The sequence below is a fragment of the Adelges cooleyi genome, unplaced genomic scaffold (assembly GCF_023614345.1).
Source record: "Adelges cooleyi isolate 19-005CV unplaced genomic scaffold, UGA_ACOO_1.1 ACOO_flye_CR_arks_rails_tigmint_CR_PRNA_30, whole genome shotgun sequence".
NCBI classification, from domain to species: Eukaryota; Metazoa; Arthropoda; class Insecta; order Hemiptera; family Adelgidae; genus Adelges; species Adelges cooleyi.
This window is the reverse complement of record NW_026095971.1, coordinates 16,721,698-16,749,044: the sequence shown is the minus strand read 5'-3', so window position 1 is coordinate 16,749,044 and position 27,347 is coordinate 16,721,698. Positions and strand designations below refer to the sequence as shown.

At 32.5% G+C, this 27,347-nt stretch overlaps 3 protein-coding genes across 5 annotated transcripts; 2 read left to right on the top strand and 1 right to left on the bottom strand.

Moving 5' to 3' along the window:
* The first annotated feature begins 772 nt into the window (after window positions 1-772).
* Window positions 773-8,275, top strand: LOC126839082 (zinc finger protein 84-like). Of its 2 annotated transcripts, none has more exons than XM_050574036.1 (6): window positions 773-1,298; window positions 4,066-4,191; window positions 4,383-4,464; window positions 4,543-4,657; window positions 4,758-4,936; window positions 5,462-8,275. In XM_050574036.1, exons 1-6 carry the CDS (start codon window positions 1,101-1,103, stop codon window positions 6,619-6,621), a joined length of 1,860 nt encoding a protein of 619 aa, XP_050429993.1. In that variant the 5' UTR covers window positions 773-1,100; the 3' UTR covers window positions 6,622-8,275. The 2 variants fall into 2 exon arrangements, with proteins under 2 accessions (XP_050429993.1, XP_050429994.1); XM_050574037.1 differs by lacking the exon at window positions 773-1,298 and adding an exon at window positions 1,808-2,396.
* Window positions 8,276-8,555: 280 nt separating this feature from the next.
* On the bottom strand, window positions 8,556-11,033 carry LOC126839083 (cytochrome b5 reductase 4). Its single transcript, XM_050574038.1, has 8 exons — window positions 10,658-11,033; window positions 10,225-10,496; window positions 9,951-10,136; window positions 9,508-9,850; window positions 9,144-9,432; window positions 8,995-9,087; window positions 8,755-8,925; window positions 8,556-8,681 (listed from the first exon to the last, which is right to left on the bottom strand). The coding sequence occupies exons 1-8, from the start codon at window positions 10,665-10,667 to the stop codon at window positions 8,630-8,632; spliced, it is 1,416 nt and encodes a 471-aa protein (XP_050429995.1). The 5' UTR covers window positions 10,668-11,033; the 3' UTR covers window positions 8,556-8,629.
* Window positions 11,034-11,699: 666 nt separating this feature from the next.
* LOC126839080 (histone acetyltransferase KAT6B) lies at window positions 11,700-26,715 on the top strand. 2 transcript variants are annotated; one of them, XM_050574033.1, is made up of 14 exons: window positions 11,700-12,275; window positions 15,992-16,701; window positions 16,770-17,003; window positions 17,069-17,265; window positions 17,676-18,937; window positions 19,717-19,817; window positions 19,897-20,157; window positions 20,255-20,386; window positions 21,591-21,714; window positions 21,841-22,008; window positions 22,627-22,838; window positions 22,907-23,238; window positions 23,323-23,536; window positions 23,598-26,715. In XM_050574033.1, the coding sequence occupies exons 2-14, from the start codon at window positions 15,997-15,999 to the stop codon at window positions 26,100-26,102; spliced, it is 6,447 nt and encodes a 2,148-aa protein (XP_050429990.1). In that variant the 5' UTR covers window positions 11,700-12,275; window positions 15,992-15,996; the 3' UTR covers window positions 26,103-26,715. The 2 variants fall into 2 exon arrangements, with proteins under 2 accessions (XP_050429990.1, XP_050429991.1); XM_050574034.1 differs by having other exon boundaries at window positions 11,703-12,275; window positions 17,676-17,776.
* Window positions 26,716-27,347: the final 632 nt, after the last annotated feature.

The window sequence follows — 27,347 nt, the reverse complement described above, 5'->3', positions numbered from 1 at the left end:
GGTGTCATCCAAAGCCCGTTTCAAAGGACTCGTTCCAGCGCGCTCATAAGTACTAAAAACAGAACTTTAACATTAATGTAATACATAATTCAAATTCCTATTTGTATACATATAATTATCGCGGTTAACACTACTAGAGGCGGTTTGAACTTTGAACTTAATCGTTAATCGTTTTAATAGCAAATGATTTCAAATAGGAAACATGTACACTGAAGTAATACTACAGTTCTGAGTTTGGGCATCGTTATAATATTCAGCCGCATCTAGTGGTCACGTCAAACATTTGTCGCGATGTGATTTATGAGCTGTAACAAGGGTTAAAGGCGCTTGTGCAACCTAAAGTACTTGAAATTGAACCGGCCTACAGAAAGGGGGGGGGGCTTGGGGTGGTTGACTTTTCCCACATTTTTCCCAGACGAGAGTTGTCCCGGGAAAAACCGGCAAGTTGAGGAGGTAGTGTTTTAACGAAAATAGAAGCCTTGCGAGCAAAAGCCCCAGGGTCGGAATTTATTTTCGTGTGATGCGCGTCGAGCGGCGGCGGCGCTCGCGGACGCCGTTGCCATACACCATAAGGTTTTTTTCGTCACCGCGACCGCCACCTCCCCACTCTAAGCGCCATGTCCCCGCCGACCTTCCCGTATCCGGCCCACCACACGCTTTTAAGGGGGGGCGGCGGCCGGGCGCCCGATATCAATTATTCTCTCGGGAAATTTTTGGGTAGGGGCCGGTGTCGGCGGCGGCAGCGAACCGTTTCAGGTGCCCGCGTCGCCGAGTCGACTGTCGAACCCTCCCCACCAATTTTTAATACGCCGCGCTCCTCGGTCGACGCCCGCGGGCTGCCGGAGCGCATCACGTTTCCTCTTCAAATATTTTTCTATACAGTTTTCCCCTTTTTTTTCATCCATTATCGTTTAGCCGTCGCCGCTGCCGCCATAATAAGATTCTCTCGCACCCGTGACACCGTCGTCGACGTTTACGTGGCCCATCGTCGAGTCCGGCGCACACCGCTCTATAATTACATAAACGTCGTTTTTGGTCCGTTTGACGTTACGTTTCTCGGCGCGTAAACGTCGATCGCGAATTCGGGTTTTTTCCAAGTTATGGCCGGCGACAACGGCGAGAGCGAGACAAAGATCGCCACTTGTAGGCTATGCTGCGGAATACCGGCCGACTTCGAACGCCACAAGATCTTGGCCGCCGGTGCGGACGACGAAGATGACTGCAAGAACGATGAGCGACAGGTCTACAGGACACGCCCCAGCATACGCGACACCATCGTCAAACACCTGCGAATCGAGGTGAGATGATGTCTTGTGCACGAGGAAACAATAATACTGTTTTATTCTGGTTCGCCTTTTCGCGTACTTCGAGTGCAAGTTGCAACACAACAATAACAAATTATCGTCACTCCTCTCCTCGAATTTTCCTATCGTTTTTTATCTATGCCGATTGCGTCACCTGATAACGACTGCGGCGACCGCCGCGTTGTTAATAGTAATATTTGTTACGAACAGGCGAAAGCGAAACAGCTGCTGCCCATTTCGTGATAGGTAGATGCGCTTTTGTCTTGAGAATTTATTATTTTTTTGAAACTCGTCGACCTATCGCGTCTCTACTCTCTAGTCTTCAGTACTACCATTGCAGTCTTTTATTAAATCAATATAACGAAATTGTGTATTTTTTATGCCACAATTAAGTTCAAAATCATGTACCACTTTCTTTCGGCAGTATCTAAAAACAGTATTATCACAATATTTAAAACGTTTTTAATTTTTAATCAGAGTTCAGAGATTTAAGAGTTCAAAAATAAATTTACATAATCTTACTTAATATACTTAAATTTCCTATAACCCCATAAACGGTGGTTCACATCATTTTGACAGTGATTGAAACAATTTTTTTCATCTTAACAGTTATGCAGAATGCGTTTTAGCGTCAGTGCATATTGGTTTTAGAGCAAAAACACTTAGTAGATATTATAAAATCGAAAGATTACAAACTTTTCAGAGACAATAATAAACATAAAAAAGTTATACTTATATAATTAAAGTAAAATTATGTGATTTAAAATGTTTAATTTTAAGCTAAATGTGCGGTTTATCAAAGAAAAGATGTGACATTGCCTCCATCTTGTCATCTTTTGTTTTCATTGTAAGAATTTTTGCTCTAAAATCATCACAGAGCAAGTAAAACACATTCTGCATTAGCATGTTTTAGCGCTAGTAAATTGGATGTTCAATGTCCTCTAAACAGTTATGAATGATGATATAATTACCTAATTCAGTTAATTTGGTATTCACAGTACATAATCATTTCTTAACTAACAATAAACATTGTGACGGCATGTTATGGTGCAAACGCCATTGACCATAGTACATGAATCTTAGATACGCTTGGTAATAATTCTGTGCTTTAAAGCAAAAATTTAATAAATGCAAAATACATATACAAGATGTGACGGTGTAGCATTTGAAAAAAATACTAGTCTTTAAACAAAAATTCCCTGTGAATTCAATTGTGATAATTCATTATGCTAAATAAACCAAAATAACCCCAAAAAAGTAAAATTAAAAAATTGTATCAATTATTTTTTTAGTCTATTTTTTATAGCTTAAAAAAAATGTATAAGTTAGTATATTTTTGACACAAGAAGTTTTACAAGTGGCAATCATTATACCTTATCATTTAAAAATGTTCAAATTGACTATCGGCTCAGCTTAAGAATATGACGTTTCAATTGAAAAAAAATGCCTACTTCAATATAGGTTCCCCTATTTAAAAACTGAAATAGTGGTACGATAGTATTTAAAATTTTATTTTGAAATTACCTTAATCCCAATGAAAACTGACATTTATATTATTTATGAAAATAATCTTAGTTAGTATTCCCATACTTAACATCTAAAAATCCTTAGCTGATTCAAGGACGTTCGGTTTTGTAGGAATTTTAATGTAACGTGCTGGCTGATGGGCATGCTTTAAATTTATAGATTTATTTTTTATGTATTTATCTCGTTTGATTTTGTGTATAAATCATTTGTTTACACACACAACAAATTATTGATTGCCAATTTGCATTAAATTGCTATTTTAAATAAGCAAATTTTATCTAACCATGGTCTAATGACTATTTGATTTTTAAATATTTGTTTTTAATGATAACTGATATGTAATATCAAGAAATAAATACACCCACTGTTAGTATTACCTCATCAAAAATTTGTAAGATACAAAATAAGAAAAATCGTGTTTAGTTATTTTAAGGGTGATTGCATGCGGTCGGTTTTTTCAGTCATAATACATCATTTTTATTCCATTGCACAGACCGAAACAGTGATCCGATAAGCAATCTAAAAACAGATTTGAATTCGACATGAAGTTTACTTTTGATCGGTCAGGGTACTTTTTAAAATTTTTTTTTTAACCCTTTCCAAATTTGATTTTAAAATTTGACATTTTATATAATGTTCAAACATGTTTGATACATACTAGGAATTAGATATCAAAAAAATATCCTGACCGATCATAAGTAGACTTCACAAAGAATTCAAATCTTTTTTCACATTACTAATCGGATCACTGGTTCAGCCTGTGCGATGGAACAAAAAATGTATGTTATTTAAACTAAAATGGTTTTACTCATAGACAAAATAATTTAAATTAAAAATAAAACCATGAATCTCATACAAATTAACCAGTAAATTATTTGACATGATCGAAATTTATTAAAACCACTTTTTTCTTAAATATTGCCTATACAAAACTCCTTAAAAACCAACCGCATGCAATCCCCTTAATTATCTCAATTTAAACACAACATTTTCACGCTAAAAACTTATGGTTCTGTCTTGATATAGCCTGCTTAATTTTTAAATTTTTTATTAAGTTCATAGATTGTTTGCCATTCAGATTTTTATCTGTGTTTGAAAATTTATACTATGATAAAATGAGAAAATGTTTAATGCCGTATGCTAAAAATTCTTTAAATTCACATCTGGTTGAAACAACTATGTTAGCAGTACATTTTGTAGGTTTTTAATATTAATGTTGTTAATTTTTTCTTAGGTGATGGAGCATGATGATATGTCTAAATTTGTTTGTTCAAAATGTGTTACCATGTTAAATGAATGGGATCAGTTTTATGAGATGTGTTTGAAGAACAATATGGATTTAGCTAGTGGAGACGAAAAAGTAATTTAAATTCATAATTCATCTATCTTAATTAATTAGTTAGCTCTGTTGAAAACAAAAAAAAAACAATATAAATTATATATTTTATAATATATAAATTTAAAAAGAGTTAATGCTTTATTTATATTTGGTTTTAAAACTGTTAAATACTAATAAAACACCTAATTATTATTGTTTATATTATATTTTAGAATTACGACGGCGATGAATCTACAAATAATTTAGTTATTGACATGACCGATGAAGATGAAGAACATAGCAAATTGTATATATGTAAGTTTGGTCAAATCGTAAATACTTTTAAAATTAAAAAAAAAAAATTATAATTTTGTATAAATTATTATTGTTTAGCTAAAGATAAAAATATATTAGAAAACATGGAGAGTACAAAAAAAGTATATCTTGGTGAACCATCACCCGAAGACTATGTATTAATGAAAGAAGAAACGTTTAGTCTTGATCCACTGTAAGATGATATAATTTTTTACTATAAATATGTTTTGTGTCATATGTATAATGGCATGATGTATATAACATTTTTTGTTTTTTTTTTACCGAAATTATAGGAAAAATGGACCTACTGGTGTCTTGGGTGATTATCTTGTTGAGTACAATAACTGTAAAAAGTTGCCAAATGAAATTAATAGTGCAGATAAAGATATTGTTGATAATTTACGCATTAGAAGAGAGGCATTGCCACCTATGTGGGACGTCTTCGAAAAAAGCATTGACAAATTAATGTCTGGTAATATATTATATACCTATTAGATTATTTAAAGAACACAATATTTTGAAGGGCATCTCAAAGCCATTTTTTTTTCGAAAAACTCATTTTTTTGGAAGTTGCAGGGTTTAAATTGACCAAAATTGTATTATTTAAAAAATAAATTAATGAATGTCCTATTTGAAATAACAAAAAAAGGGCTTCGAGGGACAAGGTGCCCTTAATAGTGCTGTTTTCTTTAATTTTGATTATAAGGTTTTTTGCTCTATAATCACTTAGTAAGCCGTATGTTTGGATCTAAAAAACTAAGTTTTTATGGAAAAAATTGTTTTAATCGCTGTCGCGGATGCTGTGATAGTCCGAAAAATAATTTAACTACCAAAAAAAGTCCTAACTACTGAACTAATAATTACACATCACAGTTTAAGCTTTAAGTTAAGATTTTGTAAAAAATTGCGTATACTTTACTCCTTAAAATGGGCTGCACTGACACCTTCCTAACATTAAAACTAATTAATATTTTTTAATAAGAAAACCTTATTTCAGGAGAGCCATGTCCAACTATTGTGACACATAGACGTTACATTATTAATAAAGGTGCATTTCCATGTTCACTGTGTGGGGAATGTTATGAATTTGATCAAGGCATTGGTCGTGACGAGGAAGAGCCTCAACCTCCACCGGAAATAGAATCCCAACAACGTTTATTTATATGTCCAACGTGTGGTAAATCTTTCCCTCGTCGCAGTTCATGGAAAAGACATCAAATGACTCACGAAGATGTAAAACCATTTGTGTGTCGTATTTGTACCAGTGGTTTTAATCGCAAAGAACATCTTATGAGACATATGCTGTCTCACAGCACGGTGCGGCCATTCCCTTGTGAAAAATGTGGTAAGCGTTTTATACGTAAAGAACATTTAGCTAGACATCTCATGTGTATACCTAGTTGTCATAGTTCTACTGATATGCCTAGACCATTTTGTTGTGATATTTGTAAACAAAGTTTTGTACGCAAAGAACATTTGTTCAGACATAGAAAACGAGCCCACGAACATGCACTATCATTAGATAACCCATTAGAAGAAAAACCATTTGCTTGCTTGCTTTGCGGTAAGTGTTTTACTCGCCATGAACATTTGCGTAAACATTTGGATATTCATAATGGCATTACCCCTTCATCGTCAACATCCATACTTCCCGAAGTGACTCTTTCAGAAATTAATGTTGAAGAAGCCAATATTAAAATGGAAAATCCCTCGGATTCTGAAGATGAATCTGATTTTCTACCTCCAGTAAGTGTTCTTGAACTCAGTGAACAGCATTCGGACCAAATAAGGTCCAAACCTAGTACACTATGCACTATTTGTAAGAAAACCTTTTCACGCCGAAGCCATCTGTTACGGCATTTGAAGCGTATTCATAAAGTGGAACCTGTATTGGCAAGAAGAAGGATCAACAAGTCTGGTGACGAAAATGCTAATTCCATCGAGGAAACCAAATTTGAATGTGGCACATGTGGTAAGACTTTTTCTAGGCAGGCTCATCTTGAAAGGCATGAAAAGAATTTACACGGTGAAGAGCGGACAGTGCATGCTCCCTACGAGTGTGTAACTTGTGGACAAGCATTTTTTGATAGTAATTTACTTAACCAGCACATGGAAACACATGGGAATACAGTAACTGATAATTTTGTTTGGATGTGATAATACGACTGTTTTTCTTTTATAGTTTATTTGGTGTTTTTTTTTAAGTTAAATTGTATTATTAAAATATGCTTAATAGCACTGTTATTTATGTGTTGTATCACATATTACAAATTTATGATTATTAGAAAGAGTATTTTATGATATCTTGGGAAATACTACATGGTTTTTTTATTACCACACACACACATACACACACACACACAGACTGTTTTACAATGTTAATAATTTATTTACTTATCTATAAATGTATGCGCCATTGATGGACGAATGAATAGTCATTTTGTAAGGCTGTTTTAATGGTGAAATAAGATATGTATTGTTTACAAAACGGGTATTGTGTTGAACAATCAAGCATGAATCATACTCATTGGTGAAATGAATGTTTACCATTTAAAAATTAAATTAATTTGTTTACCTTCAATTAAAATTATCTTATTATTATTATGTACAGGGTGTTTTTTTTGTCTTTATTCAAATACCCGTGTTTTGGTATGCATATTTTATTTCTATTAAAAAATTATGTAGTACAGATTTTAGATGTTATGATGTACATATTTTTATTGTTGAGAGTAAAAACATAAATATGTATTTCTTACAAGGAAGAAAACTAGGCATAACTAACGGTGGTTTGTATTTGATTGTATTGTTTGTATAAGTTAAAAGGTCTTATCTTAAACAAATAGTAGTGTGCAGGATAATCTATATTATATATTATTTTACTCAAATAATTTTAAGTTGTATTGGTTTTAATTTTTGTTGTACCAAGTTGGATTTTGTTATTTATTTATTATTGTTTTGAAGTCTAATACATTTTATATCTTGTTTACTAATACAAAATTTACTTATTTATGTGAATAAAGCTAACGGGTTTAAATTTTCATGAACACATAATATATTATAATAGTTATCAGGTTCTATTTTAACTTGATATTAATCAAATCTTATTAATTATCAGTTATTATATAACCAGAAAAACTTTAGTATCTTTTCATATATATTTATTAGAGATTACCATTTATATATTATTTAATTGATTTGGTGAAAATAGTTATTGTATGCGCTTTTCTAAGTTATTAGTTTATTAAACTGTTCTGTGGAGATGGTGGGTTTTGGGTATTCCTTTTTTTTTTTTATATAAATATATATAACATGTTTGCTCAATATCTATTTTACAAAATAAAATATATTTTTTGTTATGTTTTCAATAATTTAGTGTGCATACCATATATATATAATATATACTGTATCCATCTTTGTATTATCATATGAAATAAACACCTTATTTTTTATTAACATGTAAACTCTCATTTTATTTACAACTTCGTTTGGTACTCATTCAATGTTAAATCTAATTACCATACAATTTTTATTTTAAATTATTATAACTGTTATACCTAATTTTTTTAAATTGTTTGTTAACAAAATTAGAACCTTTTCATTACTTCATGTTTGCCCATACGGTTTTTAAATTTTATTTATTGTTTTATGATGTTCAATTATTTTAATTGTTGAAAAAAGATTGATAATTTCAAAAAACTTACAGATTAAAGTTCAATATATATAAACACACACACACACAATGTATGCTAATAATTAGTTATTTATTTTTATTGTTATATTTTTTTTTTATAGTTTTCAATGTTTTTATTTAAATTAGATATTATTGTTTTTAACAGTCTTGGGTATTGAAGCTGTCAACTTTCTCGTTCTAATAGTTTAACTTGAAGACCACAGTGATATTAAAAAAAAAAAGTACATACTATTTGTTACTAATTAATGTCCATATTATTTGCTATTATTTTTATTCAGACACAATTTTTGTTAAAAAACACTTATATTTTTGAACTCGGACTCTACTTTCTCGAGTGGTACATTAGTGGCTGATAAATAATAATACTTCCAACCAATATGAGATATAATTAAATAATACTTTGTGATATATTTGTATACTATGTATAATTTATTTGTTTATAGAAAAGTACACATTTGTTTTTATTATTATATTTTACCCAAAAATAAAATAATCATTGGCAGAATATCCTTGTTTGATTATAAACCTGTAAGAAATTATGAAAAATATGTTAGTGAAAAATGTATTAATTCTAAATATATACCTTCTACGCGTCTTACTTTTCACATAACTGATTGAATCCCAATGGACCACATATACAAATAGCACTAGTCATTTGATCATTATTGGATTGTGCTGGAACATATTTTTTAATTAATACATCATCAACATGTCCATTTTGTGTATTTTCCTGGTTATCATCACCCGATAAAATGTGTTTAACAATAAATCTATTTTCAAATTAAAAAATTATTAATTCACACGAAAAAAAGGAGCATTGGAATTATAAAAAATATTACCTAGATGTATATTTGGCACATAATTCGTTCAACTGCTCTTTCCAAATTATACATTTTTCGGTTTTGTTCCAGTATAACAAGGTGACATGGTACCTATTATTAAATAGTTTATTATTATCAAGTACGTTGAAAAAATTATATTGTATTACTTTTTAATCGGTGAATGTAAAGCGTTCCAAATAATTGGAACCATGGGTGTTATGCCTGTACCAGCAGCCAGTAAAATTAGATTTGTTTTCAACGTCCAACATTCAAAACTACCCTGTGGTTTACTAACTTCAATAAAGTCACCTGGACACAAAGAACATAAATGTGAACTTAAAGTACCATTAGGATATGTTTTTACTAATAAACACAAATTATCCTCGGCTATTCGTCCATACTCTGTGGTATCCACTAGCGGCCAAACAGGCGTATAAGGTCTTGAAATATCACAACCTAAAACAATTTCAAGTGCTGTTAGGAAATTAGAAAACATATACAAATCAACCAAAAAAAAACTACAAAACCTACCATTTAATTTGGATTTAACATAGACATGTTGACCAGGATAAACATGATTATACACTTGTTGTTCATACTTAAATAACAAAAATTGAACATTATGGGTAACTTTGTAGGATTCTCTAAATATACATTTCCAAAAGTCAATTTGAACAAATTTAGCCTGAGATATGTTGCCATAGGTTGGCCAAAGTGCTAATACTTTTTTAAACAATTTCACTTGAATTTTTCCAGTTTCAGCTACAACTTTAACATTACATGGCCAGTTAACGTTATTATGAAGTTTAACATATCTGGTTTTCCCATTAATATTATAATAAAATTCATTAGCACTTTTTAAACTAACTGATACCTAAAATATTTGAACACAACATAAAATCAAAAGTTATAAAAGTTAGGTTATAATATATTTATTAAACAATATTACGAAAAATAACCATTGTAAAAAATACCTCGGGATAAGAAGACTTTGTGTAAAATACAAAACATAAAAATCCAAGTTGTTGAAACCAATCCATCTTTAAATCATCTTCTATCGGTGTTTTTAATACCTGAGGTAGTTTATATATTTCATCGTTTACTAGGTGACCAACCACACACTTTTGAAGTATTGACTCATAGTTTACCCAGGCATGTATCTAGTGTTACAATCTTCCGTAAACAATTTGTCAATAGTGAACACAACTACTTTGGTTTTAATTGCTTGTCTGATATTGTTGATCTTACCTCAGAAAATAATTTCGTAGCATCTGTACCAATACCACGTACTAATTCATCAACACCTCCCGGGTGAAAATCCATATATCGGGTTACATTATACACAGTGCCTCGTATAGCTAACCAAGCATCACTTCGTTTATTATGTCTGGCTAATTCTGATCTTGAAACCGAAATGAGTTTGCCACCCAGTCCAGTTAAATCACTTCCGGAATTACCCAATCGAATCCAGTCCATTAATGAATGACCAGGAGCTAACGCGACTTTATTTCTAGTTGTTCCTAATATTAAAAAAATCAAGTTACTTTTGTTTTTAATAGAATAAATAATAGTGAGCAAGGCAGATTATTTCTTTATTGAATGAAAGTTTTACGTGTAGAACACCCGTCTAATTTAACACAGGACACCTATTAAGTATTGTGAATAGTAATTTTTTACTAACCAGTTGCCATGTTAAACTTTTAGTGGTTTTCGTTTCAAAGTAATGATCTTACATATCTAACCAATTACAAAAATTAAATACACCATGTTTATGCAATTGGTTATAAAGTGACAAAACGAATAACATTTAGTCAAGCACATAATAGACATATCATTGAATTATACATATTATATATTTATATACTACAGAGAATAGGGTATAGTTAATAGTTATTGGTCAAACATTAACATAGGTAGATTACTATATCAACATTAAAGAACATCAATAGTATTATCACGAACTGGACGAGGACAGCTCTCGAGTTGAGAATATTTTATCACTTATTATCTCCAAGATAAATGGGTGGGTAGGTATACTCTTATGATATCAGACATCAGTTATCACCACATGGGCACAGATATTTTGAATTAAATTTTTTTTAATCTGTGGTATCACCGCTGTGAGCTGTCCGCCTGATATTATTATCCATGGTCATTGGACCATACAGCTTCCGTGCTTTAGTGTAGAAGCCTGTAATTCATCGCGAAAAAATAATACTATAATATTTTAGGTAATATGATCTGTGGACTGGGATCACAAATTTGTGATGCATGACCAATGACAAAATTGATAAAATCTATTTTGTCATGACGTGACCTACATATCCTTCTTATTGAGTTCTCAAATACAATATAATTTAAGAATGATGCGCAAACTGAATCAAAAGATAGGACATAAGTCTAAATAACTTTGGTTTGTCAAAAGAGGAAAGTCTGAGTAGCTCCAATCTTCTTTATGTATGGTTTATACTTTATGAACCCTAAAGTGCCTTCTTGAGTTAAAGATTATAGTTCATAAGTAATGACATGCAATAGTTTGCTAGTCGTCAGCAGAATATTAGGAATTACCGAAAAAAAAAACAGGGACAGGGAACTGGAGGTAATAGTGAAATGTGTTATGACGCCGATATTTACGCGGGAAACCATACGGCAGTTGCGTTGGTCAAACTGAACGCTGCGCCCGTCTGTTCGTCAACCGCGGTTGTAGGCGGCCATCTTTAACAGTGTGTTTCTTCCCCGAAACGATTGTTGTGCGACTGCGCGCCACTGCAATCCGTTTTTGTTCGCTCCCCATCAATCGAGTAGCCGCGTAATGTGTATACCTATGTGTGGAAAAAAAATAACACAATAAAGAAGCGATGTACATGTACTATTAGTCATGAGTAGAAAATTAAATCGTTCGTTCGGTCAGCGAAAGTCGGTCTCTTGTGATAGTCTGTGTGCCCCATATTAAGCTGTTTGCACGGTCTTAGATTATAATTTTGGGTTTGTTGACAAAACGACGGCGTACAGTTTCGATGACGAACGGTTATCCGTGTAGCGAACGACGGATAGCGGCGATGTTTACGGTTACCGCCATCGCCAATATAACCGCCGCTGTCGACCAGACCGTATGTGGCGAGGTCCACCAGTGAACCTTAGCGCGCACTTGAACATCTTTATTCTGTTTGGGATATATCGTTTGGTTTTCAAACGCGTATACGGGACCCGATAGCCTTTCGCCACTATTTGGTTGTAATGTGAATGGCTGTCATTTCCATGGATAAATTACTGCGTAATACACATTGATAGTATTGTTGGTGAGTTATATATTTCATTGCCGTTTATCTTACTTGGTTCTAAGTCGTGTTGCTTACGCTACTACACTATGTAGTAAATTGTTGTTTATATAATAATGTATATAAATATGGGTCAGGCATTTGGTCGCCGGTTGGTAGGAGAGGGGTGTTTTTACCGCCCCGCCGGAACACTGCAAGATGGCTGCTGTCAGATTTTACACAATTTTGCATTTTAATTTTCAATTTTGGTTGTTATTGCTTATCACACTACTCGGTACATAACATTTTGAATTTGATGACTACATTCAGGATCATCGATAAACTTATTTTGAGGTTCACAGCAGTTTCAAAACAAAGTAATCTATCGAGAAAAAATCTATTGCATATTATAAAATACTGTTTTATAATCAATCAAAGCTTAAGCTAACATTTCCTTGAATGATAAATGTATTATTTTATAGTACCTAGGTATTCTGACATGTACCTAAAAATATTATTGCAATTAATGAGTGGGTATTAATTATAATAATTGTAAAATGTATTTAATTTTTGTTTACATTTTCTCCATTATCAGTGCTGATAATACATTTTTGGATTGTGATATTTTTTATTTAATTGCTTAGTACAAAATTTAGTATCTAATATTTATTTTAAGAAGTTAATTCATAGGTATAAATACAGAAAATAAAATAGTCAAGACAATATATCCTTGTGTCTAGTTAGAAAATTATTGTTTTTAACTGATTGGACGCCAAAGAGGGTTATTATGAAAAATATAAAAACCACTTATTGACATCATCGTAAATGTTGTAATTTTATGCATGTATTGATTTTCAATAAAGATATATAATTCAAAGTCCGGTTTACACCTATCAAAAGTTACCACGTACGTATTTGTACCTCTTGGAAGTATACACGGAAAAGAGTGTTTACCCTTTTTGAGATTGGAACTAATCTACTTTACCGAACACCCTTTTTTTTCCGATTTTTTGTTTATTCAATAGTATTTTTCACGCTGATTACGAAAATGTAAAAATTTTGCGCCGCTCGCACTTAGTTTGGAAGTTACAGAAGTTTAAAGTTTGCCAATATCGACTTACGCGCGCGCCCAACGCCGCATGTCTACCCGCAGCCGCCGGATACATCATTCGACGATCGCCGCTCTCGACATAGCGGGCGTTCGTTATACTAATTATGAGCGGCCCCCTCGTCTACTTACCTCCCGCCGTCGTAATTTTTTTTTTTTGTATTTAGTATAAGTAAACATTAGTTTTGAAATTACAGCTATATACAGGTTACACAGGTCAATTTAGTTTAAAAAAAACTCATAACTAAATAAAGCAACTCCCTACGGCTGTTGGCTACGGGAGTCAACTCGAGTCCCTTCGGGACTCTTCGTTAGGATGGGGGCTCACGCCCCCAAACCCCTAGAGGGAAAAATAGCTAACCTAAAGGGAATAAAAAAACTAACCTGAAACTGCCCTGGAATCGGTCAGCAACCTAACGAGACAAAACCTAGCCCAGTGATCGGCGATCTTTAAACTCCTGTAACTTGTTAACACAGTATAACACGCGATCTTTGTTATAAAGTACCCGGCGGCCGCGGGTAGACGTGCGGCGTTGGGCGCGCGCGTAAATCGATATTGGCAAACTTTAAACTTCTGTAACTTCCAAACTAAGTGCGAGCGGCGCAAAATTTTTACATATTCGTAATCAGCGTGAAAAATACTATCGAATTAAAAAAAAAAAGAGTGTCCGGTAAAGTAGACTTATACCTTGGGATTTTATATGCTATATTATAGTGTTTTTTTATGCTGATTAAAAATTTGAAGTCAGAATTAGGCGGATTTCTCTAGTTAAAAAGTTAATCTAATTGAAATTTGCATATTTCTGTGAATAGTAATAGGTGACTGAGGTTTCTGCTAACCACTGCTGCATTATACATTTTTCGGCAACGCGAGGATAGGTTAGGTTCGGATTCGTTAGGACACTGATGCTTCTAGAGTGATAGGTTAGGTTAGGTTAGTTTAGTGCTTTAGGGAAGCTATTTTTCCTCTGGGGGCTTAAGAGTGTGAGCCTTCAACTAACAAAGAGTCCTGATGCGGAGTTATACTCACAAAAATATGCAAATTTCAAGTAGTTATAACTTTGGAACCAGAGGAGAGTGTTGATTTTTGACTTCAGATTCATAATAGTGTAAAAAAAACACTGATATGGCAAAAAAAAAGGGTGTCCGGTAAAGTAAATTTGTTCTCCCTAATAAAATACTGATAAGTTACTAAGAACCAGTAAATAATTAATAAGTCAAATTTGAAAAAGTTGTGTTATCGGTGGCTTTTTATGTACATGATTTTATGTACCAAAGTACATGTCCGTGGTTGCACAGATCAGTTGGCTTGAAGATATTGATAAATATATTACATACCTTTAACTAGGTATAAAATTTACCTAATATTTCTTCAGAGTTAGATTTTAATAATATTTTTTTAATTGACTAATATATTTATATTATTTATTTAATATGGCAAGTTCTGACGAAAAGCAACTTCTTCTCCTACTCGCACTTTAAAATAAAAGGAAAAAACGATGTTGGGTGCATGAAATCGAACGAAAAGAGAACAATTTGGAGAATACTATCGCCTTTGTATTGAACTTGATTCACACGATGATCGTTTTTTTTTCAATATTTTCGGATGTCACCGGATGATAACACCATCATATATATGATAAATCGTAGAATAAACAATAAGTATCATGGATAAAACAATTAAAGTATACAAAATGGTAGCTTCCTACCAGGAGACATTTTCATAAGCAGCCGACTATAGGCAATACGCGTTCCATGTATTGAGTTCAGTGTGAGATGCCCGCGCATAAATTTGTAAATTTGTACAACTGTATCGCTTGTTGTCGCGATCTGAATTAGCCCGCCGCGGTAGACTGTAATCTGTTTGACAGAACTGCTGCAATACTATTTATTACAAACTATTGCTTTCCTGCAGCAGTCAAATATCGCTGCCCGCCACGACAGACTGCGTTCTGTGTGCCGGAGCCTTAAAATCTATCTCTGCATGATTTGTATATATCAAAGGTTATGTCTTGAACATGAAATAATGACCATTTAATTTAAGCCATTAAATTAAACAAAATTAATTAGTTAACAACTAGGATTATATAATATACCTATAAAGATTTTTTTCTTCATTTTACAAAATAAAACATCTTGTATAAAAAAAAATTATATGTTTTAGAGTAATACCATTGATTATAAATATTATAGATAGCCCACCGAGATAAATTTAAGATCTGGACGTCGACACGGGATTAGCACTAGCAGTATGAATTTCATTGAAAACGATACTACTAGCGCCCGTTCCATGTCGACGTCCAGAACTGAAATTTGTCTCGGTAGGCTATCTATAATATTTATAATGAAAGGTATTATAGGTAATATATAAGGAATACATAATATTCTTTATAGAAAAACAGCAAGATCACCAAAATGGTGAACATTTTTTTTTACCAATATCTAAGTTTTAAGTATGGTACTATGTATAGTTATTAGCTATTACACACATACATATCTATATATTTTTGTATAATATCATATGTAGTATATTATTATGAAAAGTTACAGTTAAGCTATATAAATTATGTCTTGAACACAAATATGTAATTTATATTAGAAGTGTTTATTTTATTATTTCGCTGATATATATTTTATCTTTTATTTTTAGTGAACATGAGAGAATCAGTTAGAGAAAAAGAGAATGCCGGTGTAAGTTTTTCTCAGTGGCAGACATGGGTTTTGGATGCGGTTAATAAGATTCGCGGACAGAAGCAACGGCCGTCCTTAGAACGTATTGTCAATGCAATACGTCAACACCATCGATACCCAGTAGCTGATATTGAGACTCAAGTAGAGAGATGTGTCGAAAGTGGAGCAGTCTTGAAAGTATTCAACAAAGGTCAAAACACTTATATGAACCCTGGAGGAACTGCTAATCGTAAATTGGTCATTAACTCGGATACAGATTTAACCAAGATTGTTGTGAAAAGTGTTGGCCATTTAGACGAGGAAGGGTCATCTTATAAAAATATTGATCGTTACATACATCATGCTTACTCTATAGAATTAAAAAATCAAGAATGTGATTTGGGATCATTACTGAAATCAACTCTAAATAAAGCAGTTGATAAGGGTTTACTGGTATTAGATGGAAAACTATACAGGTTGCCTGTTACTCCAGATTCTACAACTTCAACTATTGGAACGCCTATATCAAAATGTGGTTCATTAAGAAAAGGGCGCCCATCAAAAGTAGATACTAGTGGCATTGAGTCACCATTATCCCTTCGAAGACCTGGCAGAAGAAGGAGAAGACTTTCTGTTTGTGATACAAGTTCATTAACAGATAATGAGACCAGTGATAGAGAATCTGATAAAGTATGAACTTTAATGTTATTATTTTATGTTAATTAAGATAATTTTAAAAATGGCTGTTTAAATTTTAGGTTTCTGCCCAAAATGTTTGTGCTGATTGCTTGGGAACTTCAGCTAAAAATCAGTGTGGAGAAGCTGAAGAACTAAAACGATGTCGTGGAGGTTGTGGAGTCTCATTACATCCTTCATGTTTGGCTCTCAAAGGTAGTGGTCCTTTGACTGCATTACTTGCCCGTGGTTCACGTTGGTTTTGCCAAGACTGTAGAGCATGCTCAGCCATACCAAAGTGTTCAGTAACTGAACAAGTAAATCATTTTGAAAAAAAAAATGACTTAATATTTATTTTTAAACATTTATTTTATTTTCATAGATATTTTTATTAAATTGTGATACGTGTGATAGAGGATATCATATGCAATGTTTACAACCCCCAGCTGATGAAAAACCAAAATCAGCATGGCGATGTTCGTTTTGTTTAGATCATCATGAAATTACTAATATTACAATCGAGAAAGAACCTTTATCTGAAAGGCGAGGAAGGAAGAGATCTAGTCTTAAAATTCAGAGGTAAGATCTTTAATAATTAGAGAAATACATTATAAATTATTTATACGTAATAAATGTCTACTAAAACCCTATTAATTATATTATTTTCAAAAATACTCTTTAAAAAACAAATGTATATATATTGTAAATATATATATGTATATATATTTATATACATATGAAACTTGTATCTATATAATATACATTATACAATTAGTGTGTTCATGCTTATTGAAATATTTTAATTAATTTTGTGGGGAACAACCTATCATCATTAATCATACATTTATTAATTATCAATTAAAAAACGGAATTATATTTTCATCAAAAAATAAAATAGTTCTTTAAGAGTTCGACATTATGATGTTAGATAGATTTCAATTTTATTATTTTTTCTTGCTTAAATGCAAACTATCTCTATTCCTTTTTAGGTCAAGTAGAGGACAGAATCATTACCTGAAAATGCAAGATCGTCGTTTAGGAGCACCATCTGCTTCAAGTTCAATGCAGCAACGCGATGTCACGGAAGACGGTAATGTCTCCTCTCCTGACTCCTCGGCTCCCCCCTCTCCCGTTCCGAGTAGTGGCAGTATGCGGCGAGACACTGCTATCTCCAAGGAGAAAGCTAAATTCTTTAGGCAAAGTGCTGCGTTTAATGCGCGAGGCGTGAACGGGAGAGGATCCGGTGTGCCGAAAGTCAATACCCCTTCGAACAAGCGCTTAAGCTCTAGCAGTAGCAACAGCTCAAGTAGCTCGAGCTCAGGTTCTAGTAGCCGCAGCAGTAGTAGTTCGAGTAGCACGAGCGATAGCAGTAATAGTGATAGTAGTAACAGCTCTAGCAGCAGTTGTAGCAGCAGTGCGCGTGCTTGTTCTCTTTCTGTGCGTCCAAGTCGGCCCATATTTCCTCTCCCGAAACGTCTCGCTGCAAGGGATGCCAATTTCATAAAAAGTCCTTCAAATTCATCCTTTAAATGTAGTAGTTCGACTGGTGATGATTCTATTAATTCCACTAAACAAAGTGAGACTAAAAAATTTGAAAAGCCTAAGCCTCTTGATGAACTCAAAAAAGAAAGTAATAAAAATGTTGAACATCCAAAATCGACACCTAAAATTCTTTTAAGAGCGCCAAAATTAATTGCCAAGGTTAGTTCATCCCAACCCAAAATATTTCCACTGTTACATTCCAAATCAAACAATTCTGAAGCACCTCCTTCTTTATTTAAAAAGCTACTTACAGATACTTCAAATGAACCTTGGGGTTTTGCTGCTTTAGCTGCTAAGGCTCCTCCTGTGGAGGAATTAAAAGCTGCTGAGGTCTGTTGTAGCAAAAAAGACAAACCTATTGCTGGATTTGTTCAGCTAAAAGGTTTGTTTGATGGTTTAAGTCATTTTTATTCAACACCATTACAGTCTCGTACAAGACCTCGTTTGGAAAAAGACCCTAAATCGACTAATAAAAATGTTTTGAAAACTCCTCCTTCTAAGGAAAAAAAATTTAAGAGTCCTGAAAAACAGCAATCGCCTAGTTCTTTGGTAAAATCAGCAGTTTCATCCAAAATGATGGAGACAAGAGAAATAGCTGAATCGGGGGGTGAATACAAGTTACTTGTAAACGATAAATCCTTTATAAGTCCTACTTCCGCCTTCCGTGACCGTCTGTCCGTGCCGACGATACGTCCAGTCACCCGTTCCGGTAAGCAAGTTCCTTCAATCCTGCTAGTAATCGCCAGCTGCATAAACTTTACTACCATTATTTTTAAGCGCTTGTATCGATTTTAATCCATTGCATGCTTTAGGTTTTTTGTACATATATTATTCCTAAGTTAATAATAATAGTCAAGTGTTGTGCTGTAATGAAAACTTCACTTCATTTTATAAAGAGCATGTCATGCTAAACATAAAAGTTAAATTTTAAGTATATAACTACTAGGTTTTAAATTATGTAAATTACACTTGAGCATATTAATTTTGTTTATATTATTAACAAACATTATTTATATACAAATTGCACAATTTTGAAGTTAATTTTATATTTAAATATATTATAACTCTGACATGTTGTGTGTCAAAACTTTTTACACCATTTACTTCATTTATCCAATAATAAATTGGTCAATAATTTAATTAACTTATTTAAGAAAACTTAACCAATGCTATGATATTTATTCTTAATAATGTAATTAAAAACAGAAAAAATCAAATTTTAAACAATTAATAAAAATTAGGCTATTAGGTTTCATAAATTATAAGACTAGATCACACACACACAAAAAAAAAAAATTACTAAAAAATAACTATTTCAGCTGTGAGGTGTCCTTTAAACATTTAACAATACTTTTGCATCTTAAGGATTTTTTTTTGTTACAGACATGCCCTTTTCACATTATGTGAAGTAAAGAAAAATATTTTCCTTAACTATGTAATATATTTAAATTATATTTTGTCTTAAGTTAAAATAATTTAAAATTGCAGTTTTGGAAAATATGAGTCGATTGGTAGCATCAGATTTACCTTCTGGTGTTTTACATGAAGATGTTGATATTTACAAAGAAACAAGAAAACGAGCAATAAACGTAAAGCTTGTTTTTACATTTTATATTACTATATTAAATAAATAAATAGCTTATTCTATGTATGCATGTTGTTTATTAGAGTACAATTCAAGCTTCGGAGATGTCGGGTAATTTGAGTAGATGTCCAGCAGCAATACAGTTTGGTAAACATGAAGTGGAAACGTGGTTTTCATCTCCGTTCCCTCAAGAGTATGCTAGACTTCCAAAATTGTTTCTATGTGAATTTTGTCTGAAGTACACTAAAAGTAAATCTGTTCTGGAGAGGCATATGCATAATTGTAACTGGAGGCATCCACCAGCTACAGAAATTTATAGACAAGATAATATTAGTGTCTTTGAGGTATTAACATTAATATGTATCCACCATTTGTTTTTCAAATCACTATATTATATTCATTATAAGTATTATACATTATATCATATATATATTTTTTTAGGTCGATGGAAATGCAAATAAAATATATTGCCAAACTTTGTGCCTCTTGGCAAAACTATTTTTGGATCATAAAACCTTATATTATGATGTTGAGCCCTTCCTGTTTTATGTTTTAACGAAAAATGATGCCTATGTAAGTACATAATATATTATATATATATATATTGTTATATATGAGCGGAAAGCAGAATGGGACCTCTTGTTGGCAAAGTTGATTTTTAGAAAAATGCCATAATATTAGTAAACTTCAAAGTGCAATAACTTGGTCATTTTTTTAGCTACAATGGTGTCGAGGTCTTTAATTGTTAGAAAACAATCATGATTCAGAAAATCGCACTAACGCAATTTTAGAAAATACTGACAAGAGATTTTACTTTCCGTATCTCATATATTATGCACATTTGTATGTGAAAGCTAATTAGAAAATGCAAATATTTTTGTTTACAAGTCTTACTTTAAACAATTGTCAAATAACAATTTATTTATACATATAATAATAGTTAAGGAACATCCTGTGAAAAAGATCTGTGTTGAATAGTTAATAATCATTAAACATTACCAAGCTAAGTGTAGTTTTTGGGGATACTTAATTTTAGCTCAGTTGCGTTAAGTGTTAATAAAAACGTTCACGTCTTGATTCATAAATTAAGCTGAGCTTAATTACATTATTTTTATTTAATTGCACAAATGGTAGGTTTTTCTTAGAGATGTGTTAGAAAATGTCTTATAGCCTATTATGAAATCTGGATATCCACAATATCAATTATGAAAAATCTATATCCAAGAAATCGGTTCAGCTGTTCTTTCATACTACACACATGGCTTGTTGGTTGAAATTCTTACACTTTATAGTTTATATGAAACCATACGCATTAGGTGTGAAATGGCCTTATACTTCTATCAGTTGTGCAGTTTCTAGTCGCACTTAAATTAAGTGTAAGCTTTCATGTCAGTCACACAAACTATATTATGTGACTGGGTAAATTTTTATCCCGCTTCACTGATAAGAGGTTAAGGACAAATTATTTGTATCGTTTTAGTTATCTCTTTTTTGAAATTGTGGTTACCTATTATGTAGCACATATATATGTATATATGTGGGATCTGGTTCCTACGTATGATATAATTATTAACAAATCATCGCACCACACACGTTTATCACATCACAGCATCCCCCAACAACACTAATTAGTAGGTTATCCACTGAGCACTCTATTGATGTCCTCTGGTGACCTACATATTTTTTTGTACTTATACAATTTAATGAATAACTAAGGCTAATTAAAACAAATGTATTAAACCTTTTTTTAGTTTTAATGTATATTTAAATATTTTAGGGTTGTCATTTAGTTGGTTATTTTTCAAAAGAAAAACATTGTCAACAAAAATACAATGTATCATGTATTCTAACTATGCCCCAGTACCAAAGGCAAGGATTTGGACGCTTTCTCATAGAATTTAGTAAGTTGCAATACACACAAATAATCATTTAACATTAATTACGATATAATACATTTAATAATTGTATTATATTATAGTATGAGAAAATATAATTGAGCACTATAATATTGCAATTATTGTATTTAGGTTATTTGTTGTCAAGAATTGAAGGACAACCGGGCACACCTGAAAAACCATTGTCTGATCTTGGACAAGTTTCGTATCATGCATATTGGAAGGCTGTGATTTTAGAGTATTTCAACGAGCATCGGGACAACCAATCAATTTCTATTGGTGATATTAGCAAAAAAACAGGTAATATTCATATAGATTATAATGACTGTAGACTGTTTATTTACATATTTCTATCATTAATTTTGACCTAAAACTGGATATTAAAAAAAGTTAAAAATTACTTTTTCTAATAATTTGAACTTAATGAGTTGTCTTACAAAACAACTAACTTACTCTATAAAGTTATTACACTTATTGTATGTAATTTTATACAATCTTTAAATTACTCCAAATAAACAGTGTTTCATGGAGTATCTCTAGTTTTATCCCGAAAAAATGTATTAGGGTTGTTTGAATAATTCAAATCATTACCACCAGTTATATCTTTCAAAACATTTTCTGTTATATTCTTGGTTCATTTTAATAAATACAAGTGGATAATTTTGCTTTAATTTGAATTTCTGAGTGTTTTGAATGTATATTACTATTGAAAGTATTTTAAAAAAAAATTCTATTTTGAATCTTAAATATAGTATACATTTATTTAATATTACACATATTATGTGTGGACTCTTCCCTGTATGCTATTCTAATAGATATTTTAACCTAGTTTCGTGTTTGGCAAATGGTTTGGGTTTTTATAAATATCATAGTATGATTTGTATTGTATTTTATATTAGTATTAAATTTGAAATTTAGGTTTGATGAGGCATGATATTACTTACACTCTGCAATCGCTTAACATGGCTGTGGAAGAGGATGGAAAATTGATCGTTTGTGTTGATTGGGAATTAGTTGATGCTCATATAAAAAGAAAAAACGCTTCTAAGCATATTCCTATCGAACCCGACTGTCTAAGGTGGACTCCTCTAATGACTGCTTCTAATAACTTAGTGTCACCAGATAATAAGGTTTGTATATTGTGGGCTTGTACAATTTGGAACAATAAATAATAATATAGTTATAATTTTTTTTTTAGGAATCTTCACAAGACATCGATGAACCACCACCTTTACCAGTAAAAGTTGAAGTAAAAAGTCCGTTGATAAAAAAAAAGCGTATTTCTAGAAGATTGCCTATGATTAAAAAACGTAAAAAGGTTGATAAAAAACGTAGAAATGCATTAATGCTTGAGAAAAAAATAAAACTTGCCAGATGTGTAGAAAAAACTAGTGACGTTGATGAAGAGACGAAAAATGTATCAGATGAACAATCTGTTAATGAACTTAAAGAAGAATTGTCCGCAGGAGCGAGCAGTGAAGAAATAAATGAAGAACTTCCTAAGAGGTCAAAAGAAAACTTAACACAAAGGTATAAAATACATCAATTAGCTAATCTGAATACAACATATTATTAGTTTACACTTAGTTTTTAATGAAAATTTTCTATTTTTAGTTTGACATCAACTCCCCTGGAACCTGAAAATACAGATACAAGAACACCTTTACCAATTAAAAGAAAAAGAAAAATGGGTAGAGGTAGATCTCGAAAAAGACCAAGGTCCAAAGTTCAACAAGAAGACAGCCCAAAAGCTAAAAAGCCAAAAGTGGTTGAGGAGCATCCAAAATCTCCACACGTTAATCCAGACTGCGAAAGTCCTGAACCATTAGTAAGTCAATTGTATGTTGTATTGTGTACAGTAAATTTATTTTTTATTTATTTTTGAATAGGTTGAAAATGATTATGATGTTACATCTAATAGTGATCAACTAGATAAAAAACACACTGGAGAAATAGAGGATACAGAAGTAAAAACAAAAGAAAAAGAGCCAGTAATAGACGTAGAAAAAGAAAAAATGGAAGATAAAAATCATAACAATGCTGAACATAAAATAGGAGAGTCCAAGGAAGTTGACACAAGCTTAGAAGAAGAAAAACAAGACTATGATACTTCAACAAATAAAATGGAAGTTGATGATGAAGTTGATAATTCTAGAAACTCCATTGTCCAACCTGAGGTAGCTATTGCGACAGATTCTGAAATGAACTCGATTATGGATGTTGAAGTACCTAAAGATGATATTATTGAAAATACTGATTTTGAGAAACCAATGGACACTGACAAATTAAATAGTTTAGCTGAACCAAAAGTTGGTAAAGACGATTCTGTTTCTGATGTTATTCTTAACGATGTGTTAAAAGAGCCTGAAGAAACACAGTTGGAAAATCAGGAACGTGTCGAAAGTTTACCTGAAAAATGTCTGGTAGATGAAAAAGACACTTCAATGGAAATAGCGCCTTGCAATGTAGACAAGTCAGTCGAGAACACTGATGTAACCAAATCCGAAAACCATCCATCTTTACCTGATAATGTTGTATTATCTTCGAGTATAAAACAAAATACCTCTTTACCTAATAATTACGGTAATGTAAATATTCATAATGCTTCTCAGCAATTTAACAATAAAGACTTAACTGACAAGTTTAAAAAAAATGATTCATTGCAGTCCGATGTAAGATTATTCGATAACATACCGCCTCCTCCGTGTAATGAGTTTCCCAAAGCAGAAGTTATTGCACATCCTGTAGTGTCATCTGTTGTGTCACCTCCTGTAGAGAAACAATATAGTAATTCTACAAGTACAAATGACTATTGTAAACCAACTGAACCGATACTGCCAAATGTTAAGCAATATGAAGCAGAATTGCTGACAAATAATTATTGCAAAACTGAAGGAATACAACCGAATGCTAAACATTTTAATACGACTGTAGAAAATGAATATCCCAAGTTAGATGTCTGTGCTCCTGAAATGAATAAGCAATTGTACAACAACAAAGTGGGGTCTAATGACTATAATAAAAGTATGCAAATGCCTCCAACAATCAACAGCATCGTACAAGACACTTTTAAAGGTATTGATCAATGTAAACCTAAAGTTACAGAGAAAAATTATTCTCAATCAATTGTACCTGATATGATTGTATCCGCTCCTAAGTACGAAAATAGTAAAACAACGAAACAATCTAAAAGAACCACTCCTTCTCCAAAAATGTCACCTTATCGAATGCCTACGGATGTCCCTCAAGGGGAAAAACCACGTTTACATGATTATCTACCTCCAATGGGGTTTCTCAACTTCCAAAAAATTAATAACTCTATGCCCATGTCACATACAGATATGTCAAACATTCCAAAATCAAAAGAAGTCGTTTACTCTGACAAAAAAACTGATTCTGTTAATGTAAATCTGCCTAAGGATAAAGATATGATGAATTTATCTAAACCGCCAATAGACAACAGCCTTTTGTATTCATCTGTCATGCAGCAATCGCCATACTCTGATCAATCCATGATGCATTTATCTCTACACCATCATTTGGCTCATTCTACTCAGTATCATCACACTCCAACCATGCCCCCTACCCAAGGGCCAGCGCCGTCACCCGTTCATCAGACTAAATCTAGAAGTAAAAAGAGCGAACAGAGAAGAGCGGCTCAACAGAATCAACCATCTGTACTGCCGCCGTCTTCACAACAGCCAGCTCCATCATTGCCTAGTCATACTCAGTCATACCATCATCATCATCATCAAACAGCTTCATACATGATGCCACAGTCAACGTCTACTAATCCTTACCATCATCCTGTAATCCCTCATCGAATGGGTCAACAAGGCGGATCCTGCACGACTCCAGATTTCTATCTATCTCACTCTAATCAGCATGCAGCTGCCACAGCTGCACAAATAGCATCGTGTAACCTATCCAAATTACAACAAATGACTAATGGATTAGACCATCATCGCAGGCATATGTCTTCTCCTGCGCCATCTCCGGTGTCGTCTCCCGCCAACATGACGCCTCCTCCGCCATCCCCTGCAGCATCTGCTACTGCAGCCCACTTGCTACAGCAAACGGCAGTTTATCATAAACTTTACCAGCAAGCTGGTCAAACTGGCCAGTCTCTTCAGTATGGCCACCAATCGCGTGTACCCTCGGCTTCGCCCAACATGGGTCTTATGCCACCAATGCAGTATGGCGGACCACCGCCTTTCAATGGATACAGAGTGGCGCCACAGTCTACCCCTCCCCCAGCGGCAGCTGGCTACATGAATCAATCGACAGGCCAGTTACAATACTCGCAAGACCCTCACCATCAAAATACTATGTATCCATCGTCAGCATATAACGGTTCATATCTGCAACCCCTGAACGGATCCATGCACAGATAATCTCGTTAATTATATTATTTTTATTACTAATTTTGAAGAAAAAAAGTTAATATTTTAATTGGTGTTTTTAAATTGTTATTATGCTGTCAAAACATATAAATAGAAATGTTACCAGTTGTTTTATTTTAATAGTACGATACTACAGTGTCAAATGGAATATGGCCATATGTTATAATTTATATTATGTACATTGTAAAAAAATGACTCATTTAAATATAGAAAATAAAAAATTTACAATTCGGACCCATTGTAAATCACTAAGTTTATTGTATGTTCTTGAACAGTATTTGTAGTTTTCTACGATCAGCATTATTTAATTTTTATTTATTATACATTTTTTTTTTTGTCACGACAAATATTAAACATACATTTTTTTATTATTATGATTATAATTGAATCAATTTTTTATGTTTTTGAACTTTATGATGTAAAAAAAACTACTACAGTTTTTATTTTTATTTTTTACAAAATGTAAAGAATTTTCTTAGATTTTAAGTACATATTGAAAATACTTGAAAGTCTAATTTCATTTTGTTATTTATTTTTTTTACTGTATGTGTATAAAATTATACATATAAATTAATTTATTAAAAATCAAGTTCACTTCTGTTAATACATGTTATTATATTTTAAGGAACCCTTGTTTTACCTCATTCAGTGTTTAATGGTGAGAATTCAGTTCACTTGACTTGATGATTTTATCGGCCTTCTGGTCTTCAAATACGTACAAAAGTTCTGTTTATTAAGGAGCTTCTCATCTGTGTATTTTTTAGTCGAAAACAACTCATTCTAGTTTATTTAAATTATTTTTAAATAAAAATTAACTTCCTACATAATATAGTAAAGTAGCCAAAGATCTCGAATCTCTCTACAGAATTGAAATCGAACCATCCTACATAATATGTAGTCGACATTTTGTCTAGCTCTTTGGTCTAAAATAAATCAAAATGGCTGTTACTCATTGTTTGCTTAAATTACAGAGGCCAGTCGAATATATCCGACTAGTGTTGACACAGCTTTCAATGACAAATCCGATGGATATGATTTTCTGTTCCTTATCAACTATCAGTTATCCAATAATTATCGATTTCCCCTTTATCATCCATAATCCATATGATCATACCATCGAGATGGACCATATTAATAATCGCTCGTCCATGCAAAACCTAAGAGATCCCTGCGGGCAGCTGCTGTCGGACGCTTAACAAGCACAACAATAACAATAATATACAATATGGTATTGTT